The sequence below is a fragment of the Chiloscyllium plagiosum genome, unplaced genomic scaffold, assembly GCF_037043375.1.
Source record: "Chiloscyllium plagiosum isolate Xiang-an unplaced genomic scaffold, Cpla_swu_hap1 HiC_scaffold_35, whole genome shotgun sequence".
Lineage (NCBI taxonomy): Eukaryota > Metazoa > Chordata > Chondrichthyes > Orectolobiformes > Hemiscylliidae > Chiloscyllium > Chiloscyllium plagiosum.
The window spans coordinates 24455102-24477898 of NW_028270173.1; the positions used below are offsets into that span (position 1 = coordinate 24455102).

Sequence of the window (22797 nt, forward strand, 5' to 3'; positions counted from 1 at the left end):
AGAGAGGCAGGTGAACCTCTATCTCACCTGGAAGGACTGTTTGGGGCCATGGATGGAGGTGAGGGAGGTGCTGGGCAGGCAGATTTTGCATCTTTTATGTTTACAGTGGAAGGTACCTGGGGGCTCAGGGGGTGGGGTGTTGGTGGGGAGAACAGCGTGTACCAAGGATTGGTGAAGGGAACGGTCCTTGCAGAAGGCAGAGAGAGGTGGGGTCTAATTGGAGTTGGCAGAAGTGTTTAAGGATGATACGTTGGATGCAGAGACTGGGTGGGGTGATAGGTAAGGACAAGGGGTCCCTCTTTTCATTGCATTTGCCGGGGAGGGGTGTTCGTGTTTAAAACAGTGGATGCAGTGACTGGTGGGGTGGTCAATAACATTAAGCCTGAAACAAAAGCAACTTCCAAAAATGCCTTATATGAAAAATAAACTTTATTTACTTTCTGAAGGTTAGGCGGCACGGTGGCACAGTGGTTAGCACTGCTGCCTCACAGCGCCTGAGACCCGGGTTCATTTCCCGCCTCAGGCGACTGACTGTGTGGAGTTTGCACGTTCTCCCCGTGTCTGCGTGGGTTTCCTCCGGGTGCTCCGGTTTCCTCCCACAGTCCAAAAGATGTGCAGGGTCAGGTGAATTGGCCATGCTAAATTGCCCGTAGTGTTAGGTAAGGGGTAAATGTATGGGTGGGTTTCGCTTCGGCGGGTCGGTGTGGACTTGTTGGGCCGAAGGGCCTGTTTCCACACTGTAATGTAATGTAATCTAATCTAATCTAAATGTTAAAATGTTAAAAAAAAATCAAAGTCCTCAGGTAAGGAACATTTGCAAACATTCCCAAAATGCAAACACTACTCCGTTTTTTAAAAAAAATCTCCTTGGCTATTCAAAACTAAAACTCTAACAATGTAAAAACTCTCTTTAAAACACAGTTTTTTTAAGCTTATAAATTTAGAAAATAAAACTTCAGCTGTTCATTGTAGGTCTTTGAAAAGCTCGCTTGAAAAAAGTGGGAAAGAAATCGCAACTATTTTATTCATTGGTTTTTTTTTGTACGTTAAAAATACAAAAAAATTCTTATGTGCAGATTTATTGTAGTTTCGTTATCACTATCAGATTTCACTAATATAAGTCTGTTAATCTAGGCAGAGGGACACAACAAACAGACATCAACCTATCATCCTCATTGTGAGACTTAACCCATTCAGGCCCAAATGGGTCCAAGGGCAATGCAGGACCACATAAAATGGTAATCTTTTTGGTTGATTAAGGTTATTCCTTATCAACATCAAACAATCTCCTTAAACTCTAGGGAAACTTTCCAGTCTTGTGTGCTTGAACCAGCCATGCACATCACTTTATCTTATCGATTTGGGGGAGACATTTTGCAGGCATCACTACCTCGGCCATCTTTTATTGTCAGTTTCTCATTGGCCAAAGCCTCAACCACATGGCTGTGGGTCTGGAGTCACAATTAGACCAGACCAGGTAACAATGGCAGATTTCCTTCCCTGAGTGAACCAGATGGGGTTTTCTCCTAACAATCAGTAACAGATTCATGGTCACATGACTCCTGCTTCCACATTTTTACTGAATTCAAATCCCACCATCTGCCATGATGGGATTTGAACCAGGGTCGCCAGAACATTATAGAGTCACAGAGAGATGTACAGCATGGAAACAGACCCTTCGGTCCAACCCGTCCATGCCGACCAGATATCCCAACCCAATCTAGTCCCACCTGCCAGCACCTGGCCCATATCCATCCAAACCCTTCCTATTCATATACCCATCCAAATGCCTCTTAAATGTTGCAATTGTACCAGCCTTCACCACATCCTCTGGCAGCTCATTCCATACACGTACCACCCTCTGTGTGAAAAAGTTGCCCCTTAGGTCTCTTTTATATCTTTTCCCTCTCACCCTAAACCTATGCCCTCTAGTTCTGGACTCCCCCACCCCAGGGAAAAGACCATGCCTATTTACCCTATCCATGCCCCTCATGATTTTGTAAACCTCTATAAGGTCACCCCTCAGCCTCCAACGCTCCAGGGAAAACAGCCCCAGCCTGTTCAGCCTCTCCCTGTAGCTCAAATCCTCCAATCCTGGCAACATCCTTGTAAATCTTTTCTGAACCCTTTCAGGTTTCACAACGTCTTTCCGATAGGAAGGAGACCAGAATTGCACGCAGTATTCCAACAGTGGCCCAACCAATGTCCTGTACAGCTGCAACATGACCTCCCAACTCCTGTACTCAATACTCTGACCAATAAAGGGAAGCATAATAAACGCCTTCTTCACTATCCTATCTACCTGCGACTCCACTTTCAAGGAGCTACGAACCTGCACTCCAAGGTCTCTTTGTTCAGCAGCACTCCCTAGGACCTTACCATTAAGTGTATAAGTCCTGCTAAGATAACTGGAGTCTCCGAACCACGAGTCTAGCAATAATACCAGCAGGCCATCACCTCCCCACACATAAAGCCCAAGCATGGATCTAAATCAATATTCAGTGATATAAAATGTGCTGTTTGGAAAATTACAAAAGCAGAATAAATAAGTAAATATGAGAAAACAAGTACAAACATAAATGAATACAGGCAGAATGACAAGCCAAATCATCACACACGTTCTCACAACTTTCAAGTCCATATAAAATAAACTTATTCTAAACAGAGAACCAGACTGTTACTGTGTAAGGACACCCACACTGAGATTAGGGTTAAATGATGCCTTGCCCATCACTCCATGACTTCTCCTGTGTGTGGTCTAATTCTGCTGCAATTGTCGAACACGGTCAGACACCAAGCACACACAGGTTTGGCTATTTCGGAGATTCCAGTTTGGAATTTAGACTCGGCGTGAGCATCATTCTCTGCGATCTGCTAGTCTGCTGGCAGATCATGCAGTGACGTTGTAGATAGGGACTAAGTGTTCAATTTTCTAGTCCAAGTATTCCATCAGCCATGTGGAAAATGGTCACTCCATCCAGACACCTCCTCAGCACAGAAAATTAACTTCAGCCAGTGCAGGGTCTTTGCTTCAAATCAGAATTATTGTTCAGATTAATCTTCTCGTTTGGTCTCCCTTAATTCAATCATTTTGCATTTTCCTCATTTGGCTTTTCGATCCTGATTCAACGAGTGCAATTTATAGCGACTGGTTCATGTCCCGACTTTTCATTAGGCCTTCGGAGTCTGAATCTTAAACAGTCACAGAATTCCTTCTGCCTCAGAGACCACGGTTCCTCACCCTGCAAAGGAAGAAAGGGAGAAATCAGAAAAATGCTTTCCCACAGCAAGCTCTGAGGACACGGACTACACTGTCTGCACATGTGATTCTGACAGGTTTCAGTTACTATAGAGGTGCCGGTGTTGGGCAGCAGGGGACAACGTTTAAAATCACAACATTAAGTTACAGTCCAACAGGTTTGTTAGGAAGCACACGTTTTCGGAGAGCTGTTCTTTGTGAGGTAATTCAGACATTCAGCGGGACAATTAAAGCGAAAGAACATCAAGTGGAGGGAAAGCAGCCTAAATAATATTCTTGCCAAACACACCGTTGGGTTAAACAAGATGATAAATATCTGATGGAAGAACAGCAGAAAATAAAGCAACATACATGACATGCATCATACACCGACAGAAGTGTGGAGAGCAATGGTAATTGGCATCTCTGTGTCAGTGACCTTATAAACACAGCAGGAAGATTCTCTCTAGTCTCTCTCTCTCTACCTCTGTGTCAGTGACATTATAAACACAGCAGGAAGATTCCCACTGGTCTCTCTCTGTGTCAGTGACACTATAAACACAAAGTTTGTGAAGGTTTGAGATTTAGGGTGTAGGTTTGCTCGCTGAGCTGAAGGTTTGATATCCAGACGTTTCATTACCTGGCTAGGTAACATCATCAGTGGTGACCTCCAAGTGAAGCGAAGCTGTTGTCTCCAGCTTTCTATTTATATCTTTCTCCTGGATGGGGTTCCTGGGCTTGTGGTGATGTCATTTACTGTTCGTTTTCTGAGGGGTTGATAGATGGCATCTAGGTCTATGTGTTTGTTTATGGCGTTGTGGATGGAGGCCACATACAAACACAGCAGGAAAATTCTCTCTGGTCTCTCTCTCTCTCAGAGTCAGTGACATTATAAACACAGCAGGAAGATTCCCTCCGGTCTCTCTTTCTCTGTGTCAGTGACATTATAAACACAGCAGGAATATTCCCGCTGGTCCCTCTATCTCTGTGTCAGTGACATTATAAACAGAGCAGGAAGATTCCCTCTGGTCTCTCTCTCTCTCTCTGTGTCAGTGACATTATAAACACAGTGGGAAGATTCCCTCTGGTCTCCCTCTCTATCTCTGTGTCAGTGACATTATAAACACAGCAGGAAGATTCCCTCTGGTCTCCCTCTCTATCTCTGCGTCAGTGACATTATAAACACAGCAGGAAGATTCCCTCTGATTTCTCTCTTTCTTAGTGTCAGTAATATTATAAAAACAGTAGGAAGATTCCCTCTGGTCTCACTCTGCATCAGTGACATTATAAACACAGCAGCAAGATTCCCTCTGGTCTCTTTCTGTGTCAGTGACATTATAACCACAGTAGGAAGATTTCCTCTGGTCTCTCTCTCTCTCTCTGTGTCAGTGATGTTATAAACACAACAGGAACAATCCCTCTGGGCTCTCTCTCTCTGACATTATAAACATAGTAGGAAGATTCCCTCTGGTCTCTCTCTCTCTGACATTATAAACGCAGTAGGAAGATTCCCTCTGGTCTCTCTCTCTCTCTGTCAGTGACATTATAAACAGAGCAGGAAGATTCCCTGTGGTCTCTCTCTCTCTATCAGTAACATTATAAACAGAGCAGGAAGATTCCCTCTGGTCTCTCACTCTCTCTCTGCGTCAGTGACATTATAAGCACAGGAGGAAGATTCCCTCTGGTCTCTCTCTCTCTGACATTATAAACATAGTAGGAAGATTCCCTCTGGTCTCTCTCTCTCTGACATTATAAACGCAGTAGGAAGATTCCCCTGGTCTCTCTCTCTCTCTGTCAGTGACATTATAAACAGAGCAGGAAGATTCCCTGTGGTCTCTCTCTCTCTATCAGTAACATTATAAACAGAGCAGGAAGATTCCCTCTGGTCTCTCACTCTCTCTCTGCGTCAGTGACATTATAAACACAGGAGGAAGATTCCCTCTGGTCTCAATCTGCATCAGTGACATTCTAAACACAGCAGGAAGCTTTCCTCCGGTCTCTCTCTCTCTGTATCAGTGACATTATAAATACAGCAGGAAGATTCCCTCTAGTCTCTCTCTCTCTCTATGTGTGTGTCAGTGACATTATAAACACAGCAGAAAGGTTCCCTCTGGTCTCTCTTTCTCTGTGTCAGTGACATTATAAACACAGCAGGAAGATTCCCTCCGGTCTCTCTTTCTCTGTGTCAGTAACATTATAAACACAGCAGGAAGATTCCCTCCGGTCTCTCTTTCTCTGTGTCAGTGACATTATAAACACAGCAGGAAGATTCCCTCCGGTCTCTCTTTCTCTGTGTCAGTTACATTATAAACACAGCAGGAATATTCCCGCTGGACCCTCTTGCTCTGTGTTAGTGACATTATAAACACAGTGGGAAGATTCCCTTTGGTCTCCCTCTCTATCTCTGTGTCAGTGACATTATAAACACAGTGGGAAGATTCCCTCTGGTCTCTCTCTCTCTCTCTCTCTCTCACTCTTTCTCTGTGTCAGTGACATTATAAACACAGCAGGAATATTCCCGCTGGACCCTCTTGCTCTGTGTTAGTGACATTATAAACACAGTGGGAAGATTCCCTTTGGTCTCCCTCTCTATCTCTGTGTCAGTGACATTATAAAAACAGTAGGAAGATTCCCTCTGGTCTCACTCTGCAACAGTGACATTATAAACACAGCAGCAAGATTCCCTATGGTCTCTCTCTGTGTCAGTGACATTATAACCACAGTAGGAAGATTTTCTCTGGTCTCTCTCTCTCTCTCTCTCTGTGTCAGTGATGTTATAAACACAGCAGGAAGATTCCCTCTGGTCTCTCTCTCTCTCTCTCTCTCTGTGTGTCAGTGACATTATAAACACAGCAGGAAGATTTCCTCTGGTCTCTCTCTCTCTCTCTCTCTCTCTGTGTCAGTGACATTATGAACACAGTAGGAAGATTCCCTTGGTCTCTCTCTCTTTGTGTCAGTGACTTTATTAACCGTGCAGGAAGATTCCCTCTGGTTTATCTCTCTCTCTCTCTCTCTCTGTATCAGTGACATTATAAACACAGCAGGAAGATTCCCTCTGGTCTCTCTCTCTCTGTGTCAGTAACATTATAAACACAGCAGGAAGATTCCCTCTGGTCTCTCTCGCTCTCTGTGTCAGTGACATTATAAACACAGCGGGAAGATTCCCTCTGGTCTCTCTCACTCTCTGTGTCAGTGACATTATAAACACAGTAGGAAGATTCCCTCTGGTCTCTCTCTCTCTGTCAGTGACATTATAAACAGAGCAGGAAGATTCCCTGTGGTCTCTCTCTCTCCGTCAGTAACATTATAAACACAGCAGGAAGATTCCCTCTGGTCTCTCACTCTCTCTCAGTGTGTCAGTGACATTATAAACACAGGAGGAAGATTCCCTCTGGTCTCAATCTGCATCAGTGACATTCTAAACACAGCAGGAAGCTTTCGTCCGGTCTCTCTCTCTCTCTCTCTGTATCAGTGACATTATAACCACAGCAGGAAGATTCCCTCCGGTCTCTCTCTCTCTCTCTCTGTGTCAGTGACATTATAAACACAGCAGGAATATTCCCGCTGGTCCCTCTTGCTCTGTGTTAGTGACATTATAAACACAGTGGCAAGATTCCCTCTGGTCTCCCTCTCTATCTCTGTGTCAGTGACATTATAAACACAGTGGGAAGATTCCCTCTGGTCTCTCTCGCTCTCTGTGTCAGTGACATTATAAACAGAGCAGGAAGATTCCCTCTGGTCTCTCTCTCTCTGTGTCAGTGACATTATAAACACAGGAGGAAGATTCCCTCTGGTCTCAATCTGCATTAGTGACATTATAAACACAGCAGGAAGCTTTCCTCCGGTCTCTCTCTCTCTGTATCAGTGACATTATAAACACAGCAGGAAGATTCCCTCTGGTTCCCCTCTCTCTCTCTCTGTATCAGTGACATTATAAACACAGCAGGAAGCTTTCCTCCGGTCTCTCTCTCTCTGTATCAGTGACATTATAAACACAGCAGGAAGATTCCCTCTGGTTCCCCTCTCTCTCTCTCTCTGTGTCAGTGACATTATAAACACAGCAGGAAGATTCCCTCCGGTCCCTCTTGCTCTGTGTTAGTGACATTATAAACACAGTGGGAAGATTCCCTCTGGTCTCTCTCTCTCTGTGTTAGTGACATTATAAACACAGCAGGAAGATTCCCTCCGGTCCCTCTTGCTCTATGTTAGTGACATTATAAACACAGTGGGAAGATTCCCTCTGGTCTCCCTCTCTATCTCTGTGTCAGTGACATTATAAACACAGCAGGAAGGTTCCCTCTGGTCTCTCTCACTCTGTGTCAGTGACATTATAAACACAGTAGGAAGATTCCCCCTGGTCTCTCTCACTCTGTGTCAGTGACATTATAAACACAGCAGGAAGGTTCCCTCTGGTCTCTCTCACTCTGTGTCAGTGACATTATAAACACAGCAGGAAGATTCCCCCTGGTCTCTCTCTCTCTCTCTCTCTGTGCCAGTGCCATTATAAACACAGCAGGAAGGTTCCCTCTGGTCTCTCTCTCTCTGTGTCAGTGACTTTATTAACCGTGCAGGAAGATTTCCTCTGGTGTCTCTCTCTCTCTCTCTGTGTGTCAGTGACTGTATAAACACAATAGTAACATTTCCTCTGGTCTCTCTCTCTCTCTCTGTATCAGTGACATTATAAGCACAGCAGGAAGATTCCCTCTGGTCTCTCTCTCTCTCTGTATCAGTGACATTATAAACACAGCAGGAAGATTCCCTCTGGTTCCCCTCTCTCTGTGTCAGTGACATTATAAGCACAGCAGGAACATTCCCTCTGGTCTCTCTCTCTCTCTCTGTGTCAGTGACATTATAAACACAGCAGGAAGATTCCCGCTGGTCCCTCTTGCTCTGTGTTAGTGACATTATAAACACAGTGGGAAGATTCCCTCTGGTCTCCCTCTCTATCTCTGTGTCAGTGACATTATAAACACAGCAGGAAGATTCCCTCTGGTCTCTCTCACTCTGTGTCATTGACATTATAAACACAGTAGGAAGATTCCCCCTGCTCTCTCTCTCTCTCTCTCTCTGTGCCAGTGCCATTATAAACACAGCAGGAAGGTTCCCTCTGGTCTCTCTCTATCTGTGTCAGTGACTTTATTAACCGTGCAGGAAGATTTCCTCTGGTTCCCCTCTCTCTGTGTCAGTGACATTATAAGCACAGCAGGAAGATTCCCTCTGGTTCCCCTCTCTCTGTGTCAGTGACATTATAAGCACAGCAGGAACATTCCCTCTGGTCTCTCTCTCTCTCTCTGTGTCAGTGACATTATAAACACAGCAGGAAGATTCCCGCTGGTCCCTCTTGCTCTGTGTTAGTGACATTATAAACACAGTGGGAAGATTCCCTCTGGTCTCCCTCTCTATCTCTGTGTCAGTGACATTATAAACACAGCAGGAAGATTCCCTCTGGTCTCTCTCACTCAGTGTCAGTGACATTATAAACACAGTAGGAAGATTCCCCCTGCTCTCTCTCTCTCTCTCTCTGTGCCAGTGCCATTATAAACACAGCAGGAAGGTTCCCTCTGGTCTCTCTCTATCTGTGTCAGTGACTTTATTAACCGTGCAGGAAGATTTCCTCTGGTCTCTCTCTCTCTCTCTCTGTGTGCCAGTGACTTTATAAACACAATAGTAACATTTCCTCTGGTCTCTCTCTCTCTCTCTCTCTGTATCAGTGACATTATAAACACAGCAGGAAGATTTCCTCTGGTCTCTCTCTCTCTCTCTCTGTGTCAGTGACTTTATAAACACAATAGGAAGATTTCCTCTGGTCTCTCTCTCTCTCTCTCTCTCTCTCACTGTGTCAATGACATTATAAACACAGCAGGAATATTCCCTCTGGTCTCTCTCACTCTGTGTCAGTGACATTATAAACACAGCAGGAAGATTCCCCCTGGTCTCTCTCTCTCTCTCTCTCTGTGTCATTGACATTATAAACACAGCAGGAAGGTTCCCTCTGGTCTCTCTCTCTCTGTGTCAGTGACTTTATTAACCGTGCAGGAAGATTTCCTCTGGTCTCTCTCTTTCTGTGTGTCAGTGACTCTATAAACACAATAGTAACATTTCCTCTGGTCTCTCTCTCTCTCTCTCTGTATCAGTGACATTATAAACACAGCAGGAAGATCCCCTCTGGTCTCTCTCTCTCTGTGTCAGTGACTTTATTAACCGTGCAGGAAGATTTCCTCTGGTCTCTCTCTCTCTGTGTGTCAGTGACTTTATAAACACAATAGTAACATTTCCTCTGGTCTCTCTCTCTCTCTCTCTCTCTGTATCAGTGACATTATAAGCACAGCAGGAAGATTCCCTCTGGTCTCTCTCTCTCTCTGTATCAGTGACATTATAAACACAGCAGGAAGATTCCCTCTGGTCTCTCTCTCTCTCTCTGTGTCAGTGACATTATAAACACAGTGGGAAGGTTCCCTCTGGTCTTTCTCTCTCTGTGTCAGTGACATTATAAACACAGCAGGAAGATTCTCTCTGGTCTCTCTCTCTCTGTGTCAGTGACATTATAAACACAGCAGGAAGGTTCCCTCTGGTCTCTCTCTCTCTGTGTCAGTGACATTATAAACACAGCAGGAAGATTCCCTCTGGGCTCTCTCTCTCTGTGTCAGTGACATTATAAACACAGTAGGAAGATTCCCCCTGGTCTCTCTCTCTCTCTCTCTGTGCCAGTGCCATTATAAACACAGCAGGAAGGTTCCCTCTGGTCTCTCTCTCTCTGTGTCAGTGACTTTATTAACCGTGCAGGAAGATTTCCTCTGGTGTCTCTCTCTCTCTCTCTGTGTGTCAGTGACTTTATAAACACAATAGTAACATTTCCTGTGGTCTCCCTCTCTCTCTCTGTATCAGTGACATTATAAGCACAGCAGGAAGATTCCCTCTGGTCTCGCTCTCTCTCTGTATCAGTGACATTATAAACACAGCAGGAAGATTCCCTCTGGTTCCCCTCTCTCTGTGTCAGTGACATTATAAGCACAGCAGGAACATTCCCTCTGGTCTCTCTCTCTCTCTCTGTGTCAGTGACATTATAAACACAGCAGGAAGATTCCCGCTGGTCCCTCTTGCTCTGTGTTAGTGACATTATAAACACAGTGGGAAGATTCCCTCTGGTCTCCCTCTCTATCTCTGTGTCAGTGACATTATAAACACAGCAGGAAGATTCCCTCTGGTCTCTCTCACTCTGTGTCAGTGACATTATAAACACAGTAGGAAGATTCCCCCTGGTCTCTCTCTCTCTCTCTGTGCCAGTGCCATTATAAACACAGCAGGAAGGTTCCCTCTGGTCTCTCTCTCTCTGTGTCAGTGACTTTATTAACCGTGCAGGAAGATTTCCTCTGGTCTCTCTCTCTCTCTCTGTGTGTGTCAGTGACTTTATAAACACAATAGTAACATTTCCTCTGGTCTCTCTCTCTCTCTGTATCAGTGACATTATAAACACAGCAGGAACATCCCCTCTGGTCTCTCTCTCTCTCTGTCAGTGACATTATAAACACAGTGGGAAGATTCCCTCTGGTCTCTCTCTCTTTCTCTCACTGTGTCAATGACATTATAATCACAGCAGGAATATTCCCTCTGGTCTCTCTCACTCTGTGTCAGTGACATTATAAACACAGCAGGAAGATTCCCCCTGGTCTCTCTCTCTCTCTCTGTGTCATTGACATTATAAACACAGCAGGAAGGTTCCCTCTGGTCTCTCTCTCTGTGTCAGTGACTTTATTAACCGTGCAGGAAGATTTCCTCTGGTCTCTCTCTCTCTTTCCGTTTGTCAGTGACTCTATAAACACAATAGTAACATTTCCTCTGGTCTCTCTCTCTCTCTCTCTGTATCAGTGACATTATAAACACAGCAGGAAGATCCCCTCTGGTCTCTCTCTCTCTTTGTCAGTGACTTTATTAACCGTGCAGGAAGATTTCCTCTGGTCTCTCTCTCTCTCTGTGTGTCAGTGACTTTATAAACACAATAGTAACATTTCCTCTGGTCTCTCTCTCTCTCTCTCTCTCTGTATCAGTGACATTATAAGCACAGCAGGAAGATTCCCTCTGGTCTCTCTCTCTCTCTGTATCAGTGACATTATAAACACAGCAGGAAGATTCCCTCTGGTCTCTCTCTCTCTCTGTCAGTGACATTATAAACACAGTGGGAAGATTCCCTCTGGTCTCTCTCTCTCTCTCTCTGTCAATGACATTATAAACACAGCAGGAATATTCCCTCTGGTCTCTCTCTCTCTGTGTCAGTGACATTATAAACACAGCAGGAAGGTTCCCTCTGGTCTCTCTCTCTCTGTGTCAGTGACATTATATACACAGCAGGAAGATCCCCTCTGGTCTCTCTCTCTCTCTCTGTGTCAGTGACTTATAAACACAGCAGGAAGATTCCCTCTGGTCTCTCTCTCTCTCTGTATCAGTGACATTATAAACACAGTAGGAAGGTTCCCCCTGGTCTCTCTCTCTCTCTCTCTCTCTCTCTCTCTTGGGCGGCACGGTGGCACAGTGGTTAGCACTGCTGCCTCACAGCGCCTGAGACCCGGGTTCAATTCCCGCCTCAGGCGACTGACTGTGTGGAGTTTGCACGTTCTCCCCGTGTCTGCGTGGGTTTCCTCCGGGTGCTCCGGTTTCCTCCCACAGTCCAAAGATGTGCAGGGTCAGGTGAATTGGCCATGCTAAATTGCCCGTAGTGTTAGGTAAGGGGTAAATGTAGGGGTATGGGTGGGTTTCGCTTCGGCGGGTCGGTGTGGACTTGTTGGGCCGAAGGGCCTGTTTCTACACTGTAATGTAATCTAATCTCTCTGTGTCAGTGACATTATAAACACAGCAGGAAGGTTCCCTCTGGTCTCTCTCTCTCTCTCTGTGTCAGTGACATTATAAACACAGCAGGAAGATTCCCTCTGGTCTCTCTCTCTCTCTCTGTGTCAGTGACATTATAAACACAGCAGGAAGGTTCCCTCTGGTCTCTTTCACTCTGTGTCAGTGACATTATAAACACAGTAGGAAGGTTCCCCCTGGTCTCTCTCTCTCTCTCTCTCTCTCTGTATCAGTGACATTATAAACACAGTGGGAAGGTTCCCTCTGGTCTTTCTCTCTCTGTGTCAGTGACATTATAAACACAACAGGAAGATTCCCTCTGGTCTCTCTCTCTCTCTGTGTCAGTGACATTATAAACACAGCAGGAAGATTCCCTCTGGTCTCTCTCTCTGTGTCAGTGACATTATAAACACAGCAGGAAGATTCCCTCTGGGCTCTCTCTCTCTGTGTCAGTGACATTATAAACACAGCAGGAAGATTCCCTCTGGTCTCTCTCCTCTCTGTATCAGTGACATTATAAACACAGCAGGAAGATTCCCTCTGGTCTCTCTCTCTCTCTGTCAGTGACATTATAAACACAGCAGGAAGATCCCCTCTGGTCTCTCTCTCTCTCTGTGTCAGTGACATTATAAACACAGTAGTAACAGTCCCTCTGGTCTCTCTCTCTTTCTCTCTGTGTCAGTGACATTATAAACACAGCAAGAAGTTTCTCTCTGGTCCCTCTCTCTCTATCTCTGTGTCAGTGACATTATAAACACAGTAGGAACATTCCCTCTGGTCTCTCTCTCCCTCTGTGTCAGTGACATTATAAACACAACAGGAAGATTCCCTCTGGCCTGTCTGTGTACATGTCTACAGAATACTGATCCATGCTAAACAGGCAGTGACTTTCAATCGAAAAACCTGTAGAAATCTAGATTTGTATTAATAAAATACCTGCAGTACATCTTGACGTATCTGGCTTCTCCTTCTCTCCTTATTTGGGTCTGTAATAAAACAAAGATCCTTTGTCATTCCCAGTCACTGGATACAGAATAACATTGCAGGCCTGTTGTTGACCTCAGTCTATCATAATTCCCCATCCCAATTGCTTCTCCATTGTCACATCCTGCTTTCTGTTTCCCCCAATACCCAGCTTCCTGCTCAGACCCACCTATGTGACCTTCATAATGATCCCAGCTGGCTGGGTCTGAAATACTTCCTGATATTTGTTTTCTAAATCTTCCCTTCACATCCTGGAACCCATATCTTAAATCCCTGCCACAGGTTTGCTGCTTGGAACATAAGAATTTATAAATATAGATTAAGTTCTATCAAAGTTTTTGAGAAGATTTGTAGCTCGGGTGCTCGTTATTGTGGTTCTGTTCGCCGAGCTGGGAATTTGTGTTGCAGACGTTTCGTCCCCTGTCTAGGTGACATCCTCAGTGCTTGGGAGCCTCCTGTGAAGCGCTTCTGTGATCTTTCCTCCGGCATTTATAGTGGTTTGAATCTGCCGCTTCCGGTTGTCAGTTCCAGCTGTCCGCTGCAGTGGTCGGTATATTGGGTCCAGGTCGATGTGCTTATTGATTGAATCTGTGGATGAGTGCCATGCCTCTAGGAATTCCCTGGCTGTTCTCTGTTTGGCTTGTCCTAGAATAGTAGTGTTGTCCCAGTTGAATTCATGTTGCTTGTCATCTGCGTGTGTTGCTACTAAGGATAGCTGATCTATCTGAATCACCTCCTACTGTGCGGTCAGTGCTGCGATCCAATGGCATTACAGACTCACCACCGTGTCAGTCTCTACCTGCTGGTCTAGACCAGTCCCAGACACTGCAGTGCGATACCCCCTGCCATGGTTGAGAGTTGTGGAACAAACAAAGTATCTCTTTCACTTCCATGAGGTCCCCTCTCTGCTATTTCTTCTTCAGGTTCTGCACACACCACCACCATCAGGTCAGAACTTTGTGCCCTTAGCTCCCACACAGTGATGTTGTGTGAACATCAAGGGATGGGATGGGATGGTTCATGTAGTGGTGAGATTTCCTTGTCCCTCTTCCCAGTTTAAACATTAACGTGGTGGCAGGAACCTCTGGGTTTTCCCTATCACTGCACGCCTTAGAAAGTGGGCAGACCAATCAATATTTGGGTACAGTTGATACTTACAGCACCACATTGCGATATAAACCGCAAAGATGAGAAGACCGATGCCCAATATTGGGCCCACCATGCTCCATGTTAATGAGGTAACACTGCAACCTTGATCTGAAAGTGTACAACAGTGAACACATCGAGTTAGTTCACACTAATCACCACTTATCCAATGGGCATTTACACAGCACCGGCAACTGCATGGAAAGTCTGCAGCAAGGACACTATGTGCAGGGACATGCGCCCAGTTTCTGGATTAGACCAGGCCATATCTCAGGGCTGCTCCCTCACACACATAGCGCCTATCTGCCTGCTTACAGCATCTGTGCCTTGCTGTGCCACACTGTTAGGGTGCAACATCGGGCCTCAAACAACGGGCAAGGAAGGTGGAGGCAAAGTTCAATGTGGTGGGTCACCCCACTGGAGTTGGCAGTAGGCGGGGAGGGGGGTTGGGATGTGTGGAAACGGGGCTGTGGCTGACTCCCGGGGTGGGTGGTGGGGGGAGTGTTAACCTGGCGATCAGGCACAGCTCAGCTCACCGTGAGCTGCATTCCCTGCTGTCCTAATGGTTCACAATGCAACTGGGAAATGGCAAAGTGGGTGGGGCCAATATCAACTGGGTGGGAGCATGCCCAGGATCCCTGTCAGCACAACACTAGGACACAGCAGGGCCATACAGGAAGCAAGTGTTTGCACTCTCCAACAACATGCAATGGGAATTATTTCACTGACCAGCGTCTGACCCTGAAGCACTTTCCCTCTGCAGGCACGGCCCATGGCCAAAGGCAATTTGTACCAGCGCCATTCAGACTGAACATTGATTCCTGTTGTTTATTGCTAACCTTGGCACCAGTGAGAGGCCACAAAGGCCAATGGTGGGCACAGGCGAACTTGTACTTGTGAGATTTCTAAGGCTGTGCGACAGACCGAGACCATCACTTCACCTCCTGTTCCCGAAGCTGTGGTGAGGGCATTGTGAAGATGAATGAATGATGTGCGTCTGAGATGTGAAGAGTTGTTCACTCCACCAGCCTTTCACCAAGTTGGTGCCCGTGCTGAGGCTGAGTGAGTGATGGAGACGTGGCCCTCATTAATTGGGGTGGCTCTCTGTCTGGATTACTGTGTATAGCCCTCCTCTGCAGGGCATGGCACCACTGACTTTTTGGATCCCTCACACACGCTTTTCTTATGGTTCCATCAGAGCTCATTCCCCCTGAGTGCCCTGCACCCAGCCACTGCAGGGATGTTGGTCACTGTGTCAACATGGGCTCCCGAAGTCCCAGGACACCTGGCCAGATGCTGGGAGTGACCTGATGGATGCAGGAGGGAGACGCCATACTCTCCTCATGGCTGTGAGGTTGACAGCAGTTCTGAACCTCTATGTGATTGGCTCTTTCCGTGGAGTGAGTGATGTCTCGGTGTACAATCCCGGTCATGTACCCACAAACGTATTAGGACAGTGACCTATGTCATCTGAACAAGATTCGAATGGTTAGGTATGTCAACCCATGATGGATTCAGTGCTGCTGCCTGGGTAGTAGGAACATCGTCCCAGCATGCAGCACTGTCCCAGCATGCTGCTCCATCCTGGCACGCCACCCAATAAGAGCTCACCAAATGGGGATGTGACTGAAGCTGAGGACCTGGGAGTACGGGAGCAGCTTTCGGGGGGAGGGAGACAGGGACACTGGGGAGAGGAGGGAGAGACAGGGACAGCAGGTGTGGAAATTTTGGGGGTGGGGTGGGGAGGGAGACAGGGATACCATGATTAGGAGGACGAAAGTGGGGACACTGTGATTGGGGTTGTGGGTGGGTGACTTGTGCGGGGGGAGGGGGGATGGGCGGAGGAAACCGTGCTCTCCTTCTCCATGACAGCTAGGTTGCATTGGGTGCTAAATGCCTGACAGGACCTGTCTGAGCCTCAGTTCCTGTCGATGAGAGCTGGGTGCAACAGACCATCATGGAAGGTGAGGTTGGTGATGATGCCAGTGTTTGGTGATGATGCCAGCGTTTTGGTGGCACTGTGAGGTAAAGTGCGGCCCTGAGTCATTTTTACTGCGCTCGGATTAGCCGGCTGTAAATAAAAGCTCATATTTGGAAATGTCTGATTGTACAGTCAGGGATCATCACTTAGAGACAAGCAATGTGAAGTCTCCAGTGGACACGGGCACAGAGCTGCGGTGACCCTGAGAGGGGGCTTAGACTGGAAATAACTGAGGGGAGGTCTGGTGTGTGACACTGTGGTCAAACAGTAACAAGGGTGAGCAACTGGGGGTATAAGGGAGAGCCAGCCACACTCCCATGGGCTTAATGGCAGCTGTGCCATTACTGTGTCAGTAAGGGGCAGTGCCAGTGAGGAGCAGAGATGAGCACCAGTGTCAGTGATGGATACTGCCAGTGAGGGGCAGTGCCAGTGATGAGGGACAGTGCCACAATGCCAAACCTGTGTGGGTGCACTATAGCCTGTTAAAGAATGTCTGGGGAGGATACTCTGGAATTACTGTGTAACTGAGTTGCTCTGGGAGCAGTGAGTGGTCAAAGGGGTCAGAAAGTGGGTGGAAGGTATGCCACAGGCGCCGGGCTGGGGAGTTAATGAGGTGAGTTTGGTAAGGTCTCATTACACTTCGTAGTGAAAATCCCAACAGGACCCTCACTCAGCCACATACAGGTAAGGTCCAGTCCAGTGTCTCAGAATCCCACTCCCCACCCCATTCTCACTTCATGTCCACGCAGTGAGGGAGAACAGCCCAATCCAATGGGTGGGAAACCCCTGGGATCGGGTAAAAGGTCAGATTGATAACCTGCGTAAGGCTGCTCTCCATTGGCTGCAGTACTGGTGATATTAACATAGTCTCCTCAGAAGGTCAGTGATTGGCCATCAGCAATGGGAATCCAGCCAATCTTATTCTCCCGAATCTGGACAGACCAATGGCAGGAGTCAATCTCTCTGAAATATTCTGAACAGTAATGAAGAGCTGACAGTAAAACTCACTGTTCTGACGAATCTCCTCCACCAGGATGGTGATTGAGATGACAATCACAGTTAAAGAAATCAGGGGGGGACTTCCATCAAGTAAACCTCGCAAACCTGTGAAATATAGATGTCATGATGAATTAGGCGGTGTTTGTTTTTAATACTAGAAAGATTTTACCATAAAGAAATCATACTTTACCTGCGTTGTGTAGGAATGTCTTCATGCACAGACAGTCCATTTTCCAAACATTGATCGTGGCAATCACAGCAAACACCAGAACGATGGAAACAAACAGTAACGTCGCTAGAGGCACAATCGTAACACCTACAGCAATGATCCAAGTGGTTACGGTTATGGACAAACATCTCATTCAAACCACCAGATTAAACAAGTCAGACACACACTGTGTTACCCGACACTGGGCCACATATTTTGTGTTTGCTCCAGAGTAGTATCTGCAAAGTGGTAATTACAGAGGAACCTTGATTAGCTGGCATTGGATGATCTGAATTTTGGATTATCCAAACAAGATCGCAAGGTCCGGTTGCTTCACGACACGGTGTTATCCGGCATTGCATCGTCTGAGCAAATTACTTCCCACCTTTGACATCTGGGGATCGAGGTTCCTCTGTATTTCTCAATCTGACTTATCCTGAGAAGGTCAAGGTGGGCTGTCCGCCAGAGAGACAGATGTTCAGGTTCTGATAACCTTTGCAATATGGCATTAGGGAGGGAATTCCGGGACATGGACCCAGTGACAAAATGTGTCTTTGTTGACATAGTGATGTCACCGTCACCGGGAGGGTAGGCGCTATACCGGGAATCTCACCGGGAGGGTAGGCGCTATACCGGGAATCTCACCGGGAGGGTAGGCGCTATACCGGGAATCTCACCGGGAGGGTAGGTGCTAGACCGGGAATCCCACCAGGAGGGTAAGCGCTATACCGGGAATCCCACCGGGAGGGTAGGCGCTATACCGGGAATCCCACCAGGAGGGTAGGCGCTATACTGGGAATCCCACCGGGAGGGTAGGCGCTATACCGGGAATCCCACCGGGAGGGTAGGCGCTATACTGGGAATCCCACCGGGAGGGTAGGCGCTATACCGGGAATCCCACCGGGAGGGTAGGCGCTATACTGGGAATCTCACCGGGAGGGTAGGCGCTATACCGGGAATCTCACCGGGAGGGTAGGCACTATACCCGGAATCCCACCGGGAGGGTAGGTGCTATGCCGGGGATCCCACCGGGAGGGTAGGCGCTAGACCGGGAAGCTCACCGGGAGGGTAGGTGCTAGACCGGGAATCCCACCAGGAGGGTAGGTGCTATGCCGGGAATCCCACCGGGAGGGTAGGCGCTAGACCGGGAATCTCACCGGGAGGGTAGGCGCTATACCGGGAATCCCACCGGGAGGGTAGGTGCTAGTCCGGGAATCCCACCGGGAGGGTAGGCGCTATACCGGGAATCCCACCGGGAGGGTAGGCGCTATACTGGGAATCCCACTGGGAGGGTATGCACTGTCCCAGTAACACCACCAGGAGGGTAAGCGCTATACCGAGAATCCCACCAGGAGGGTAGGCGCTATACCGGGAATCCCACCGGGAGGGTAGGCGCTAGACCGGGAATCCCACCGGGAGGGTAGGCGCTAGACCGGGAATCCCACCGGGAGGGTAGGTGCTAGACCGGGAATCCCACCGGGAGGGTAGGCGCTATACCGGGAATCCCACCGGGAGGGCAGGCGCTATACTGGGAATCCCACTGGGAGGGTACGCACTGTCCCAGTAACACCACCAGGAGGGTAAGCGCTATACCGGGAATCCCACCAGGAGGGTAGGCGCTATACCGGGAATCCCACCGGGAGGGTAGGCGCTATACCGGGAATCCCACCGGGAGGGTAGACGCTATACCGGGTTGCTAGACCGGGAATCCCACAGGGAGGGTAGGTGCTAGACCGGGAATCCCACCGGAAGGGTAGGCGCTATACTGGGAATCCCACGGAGAGGGTACACACTGTCCCAGCGACACCACCGGGAGGGTACACACTGTCCCAGCGACACCACCGGGAGGGTACACACTGTCCCAATGACACCACCGGGAGGGTACACACAGTCCCAGTGACACCACCGGGAGGGTACACACTGTCCCAGTGACACCACCGGGAGGGTACACACTGTCCCAGTGATACCACCGGGAGGGTACACACTGTCCCAGTGACACCACCGGGAGGGTACACACTGTCCCAGCGACACCACTGGGACGGTACACACTGTCCCAATGACACCACCGGGAGGGTACACACTGTCCCAATGACACCACGGGGAGGGTACACACTGTCCCAGTGACACCACCGGGAGGGTACACACTGTCCCAACGACACCACCGGGAGGGTACACACTGTCCCAGCGACACCACTGGGACGGTACACACTGTCCCAATGACACCACCGGGAGGGTATACACTGTCCCAACGACACCACCGGGAGGGTACACACTGTCCCAGCGACACCACTGGGACGGTACACACTGTCCCAATGACACCACGGGGAGGGTACACACTGTCCCAGCGACACCACTGGGACGGTACACACTGTCCCAATGACACCACGGGGAGGGTACGCACTGTCCCAATGACACCACCGGGAGGGTACACACTGTCACAGCCACACCACGGGGAGGGTACACACTGTACCAATGAGACCACCGGGAGGGTACACACTGTCCCAGTGACACCACGGGAGGGTACACACTGTCCCAGCGACACCACCGGGAGGGTACGCACTGTCCCAGTGACACCACCGGGAGGGTACACACTGTCCCAATGACACCACGGGAGGGTACACACTGTCACAGCCACACCACGGGGAGGGTACACACTGTCCCAATGACACCACGGGGAGGGTACGATCTGTCCCAGTGACACCACCGGGAGGGTACGCACTGTCCCAGTGACACCACCGGGAGGGTACACACTGTCCCAGTGACACCACCGGGAGGGTACACACTGTCCCAGTGACACCACCGGGAGGGTACACACTGTCCCAGCGACACCACCGGGAGGGTACACACTGTCCCAATGACACCACGGGGAGGGTACGATCTGTCCCAGTGATACCACCGGGAGGGTACACACTGTCCCAGTGACACCACCGGGAGGGTACACACTGTCCCAGCGACACCACCGGGAGGGTACACACTGTCCCAATGACACCACCGGGAGGGTACGCACTGTCCCAGTGACACCACCGGGAGGGTACACACTGTCCCAGTGACACGACCGGGAGGGTACGCACTGTCCCAGCGACACCACCGGGAGGGTACACACTGTCCCAATGACACCACCGGGAGGGTACGCACTGTCCCAGTGACACCACCGGGAGGGTACACACTGTCCCAGTGACACGACCGGGAGGGTACGCACTGTCCCAGCGACACCACCGGGAGGGTACGCACTGTCCCAGTGACACCACCGGGAGGGTACACACTGACCCAGTGACACCACCGGGAGGGTACGCACTGTCCCAGTGACACCACCGGGAGGGTACACACTGTCCCAATGACACCACGGGGAGGGTACAAACTGTCCCAGTGACACCACCGGGAGGGTACACACTGTCCCAGTGACACCACCGGGAGGGTACACACTGTCCCAGCGACACCACCGGGAGGGTACGCACTGTCCCAGTGACACCACCGGGAGGGTACACACTGACCCAGTGACACCACCGGGAGGGTACGCACTGTCCCAGTGACACCACCGGGAGGGTACACACTGTCCCAATGACACCACGGGGAGGGTACACACTGTCCCAGTGACACCACCGGGAGGGTACGCACTGTCCCAGTGACACCACCGAGAGGGTACACACTGTCCCAGTGACACCACCGGGAGGGTACACACTGTCCCAGTGACACCACCGGGAGGGTACACACTGTCCCAGCGACACCACGGGGAGGGTACACACTGTCCCAGCGACACCACCGGGAGGGTACACACTGTCCCAGTGACACCACGGCAGGGTACACACTGTCCCAGTGACACCATGGGAGGGTACACACTGTACCAATTTCACCACCGGGAGGGTACACACTGTCCCAATGACACCACAGGAGGGGACACACTGGACCAATGACACCACCGGGAGGGTACACACTGTCCCAGCGACACCACCGGGAGGGTACACACTGTCCCAGTGACACCACGGGGAGGGTACACACTGTCCCAGTGACACCACCAGGAGGGTACGCGCTGACCCAGCGACACCACCGGGAGGGTACGCTGTGTCCCAGCGATGCCACCGGGAGGGTACACACTGACATCAACAGGAGGCTAAGTGTTGACATCATTGCCACTGGGAGGGTATGTGCTGTCATGTACAGGAGGGTACATGCTGTCATGGGGACATCACCGGGAGGTAGGCATTGTCATGATGATGCCATCAGGAGGTTATGCATTCACGCCATTGCTACTGGGAGGGTATGCGCTGTCACATTGGCATCACTAGAAGGATACGCACTGACATCACCAGGAGGATACGCATTGACGTCATTGCTACTGGGAGGGTATGTGCTGTCAGATTGACGTCACCGGGAGGGTATGCACTGACATCACCAGGAGTATACACGCTGACACGGTGACATCACTGGGAGTGAATATGCTGTCACATTGACGTCACCGGGAAGGTACACGCTGACACGGTGACATCACTGGGAGTGTATGTGCTGTCACATTGACGTCAACGGCAGGGTACACACTGACATCACCAGGAGCGTACATGCTGACACGGCGACATCACTGGGAATGTATGTGCTGTCACATTGACGTCACCGGGAGGGTACACGCTGACATGGTGACATCACTGGGAATGTATGTGCTGTCACATTGACGTCACCGGGAGGGTACACGCTGACATGGTGACATCACTGGGAATGTATGTGCTGTCACATTGACGTCACCGGGAGGGTACACGCTGACATCACTGGGAGTGTATGTGCTGTCACATTGACATCACCGGGAGGGTACACGCTGACATCACTGGGAGTGTATGTGCTGTCACATTGACATCACCGCGAGGGTACACGCTGAGATGGTGACATCACTGGGAGTGTATGTGCTGTCACATTGACATCACCGGGAGCGTACACGCTGACACGGTGACATCACTGGGAGTGTATGTGCTGTCACATTGACATCACCGGGAGGGTACACGCTGACACGGTGACATCACTGGGAGTGTATGTGCTGTCACATTGACATCACCGGGAGGGTACACGCTGGCATGGTGACATCACTGGGAGTGTATGTGCTGTCACATTGACGTCACCGGGAGGGTACACGCTGACACGGTGACATCACTGGGAGTGTATGTGCTGACATGGACACGTCAACAGGAGGGTACCCACAGACCCAGGAGCATTGGCATCAGCAGCAGTAAATCTCAAGTACACTTAAACAGTGATAAATAAGTAATGAAGACCTAAACATAGTCAGAAATTAAAATCTACATTGTATAACAGTTTTTCTCACTAAACCGAAGTAGAATTTCATGCAAATTGCTGAAAAAACCTTCATATTGATGCTGAGCAATACACTGTCAGTTACTCGTTCTTTTTCAGAGACCCTGG

The 22797-nt window shown here is 49.1% G+C and overlaps 1 protein-coding gene across 1 annotated transcript; it reads right to left on the reverse strand.

The window, feature by feature from the left end:
• Window positions 1-2819: 2819 nt before the first annotated feature.
• On the reverse strand, window positions 2820-17607 carry LOC148140468 (uncharacterized). Its single transcript, XM_087978879.1, has 5 exons — window positions 17377-17607; window positions 17196-17291; window positions 14219-14317; window positions 13013-13062; window positions 2820-3242 (listed from the first exon to the last, which is right to left on the reverse strand). Exons 1-5 carry the CDS (start codon window positions 17546-17548, stop codon window positions 3126-3128), a joined length of 534 nt encoding a protein of 177 aa, XP_087835005.1. The 5' UTR covers window positions 17549-17607; the 3' UTR covers window positions 2820-3125.
• Window positions 17608-22797: the final 5190 nt, after the last annotated feature.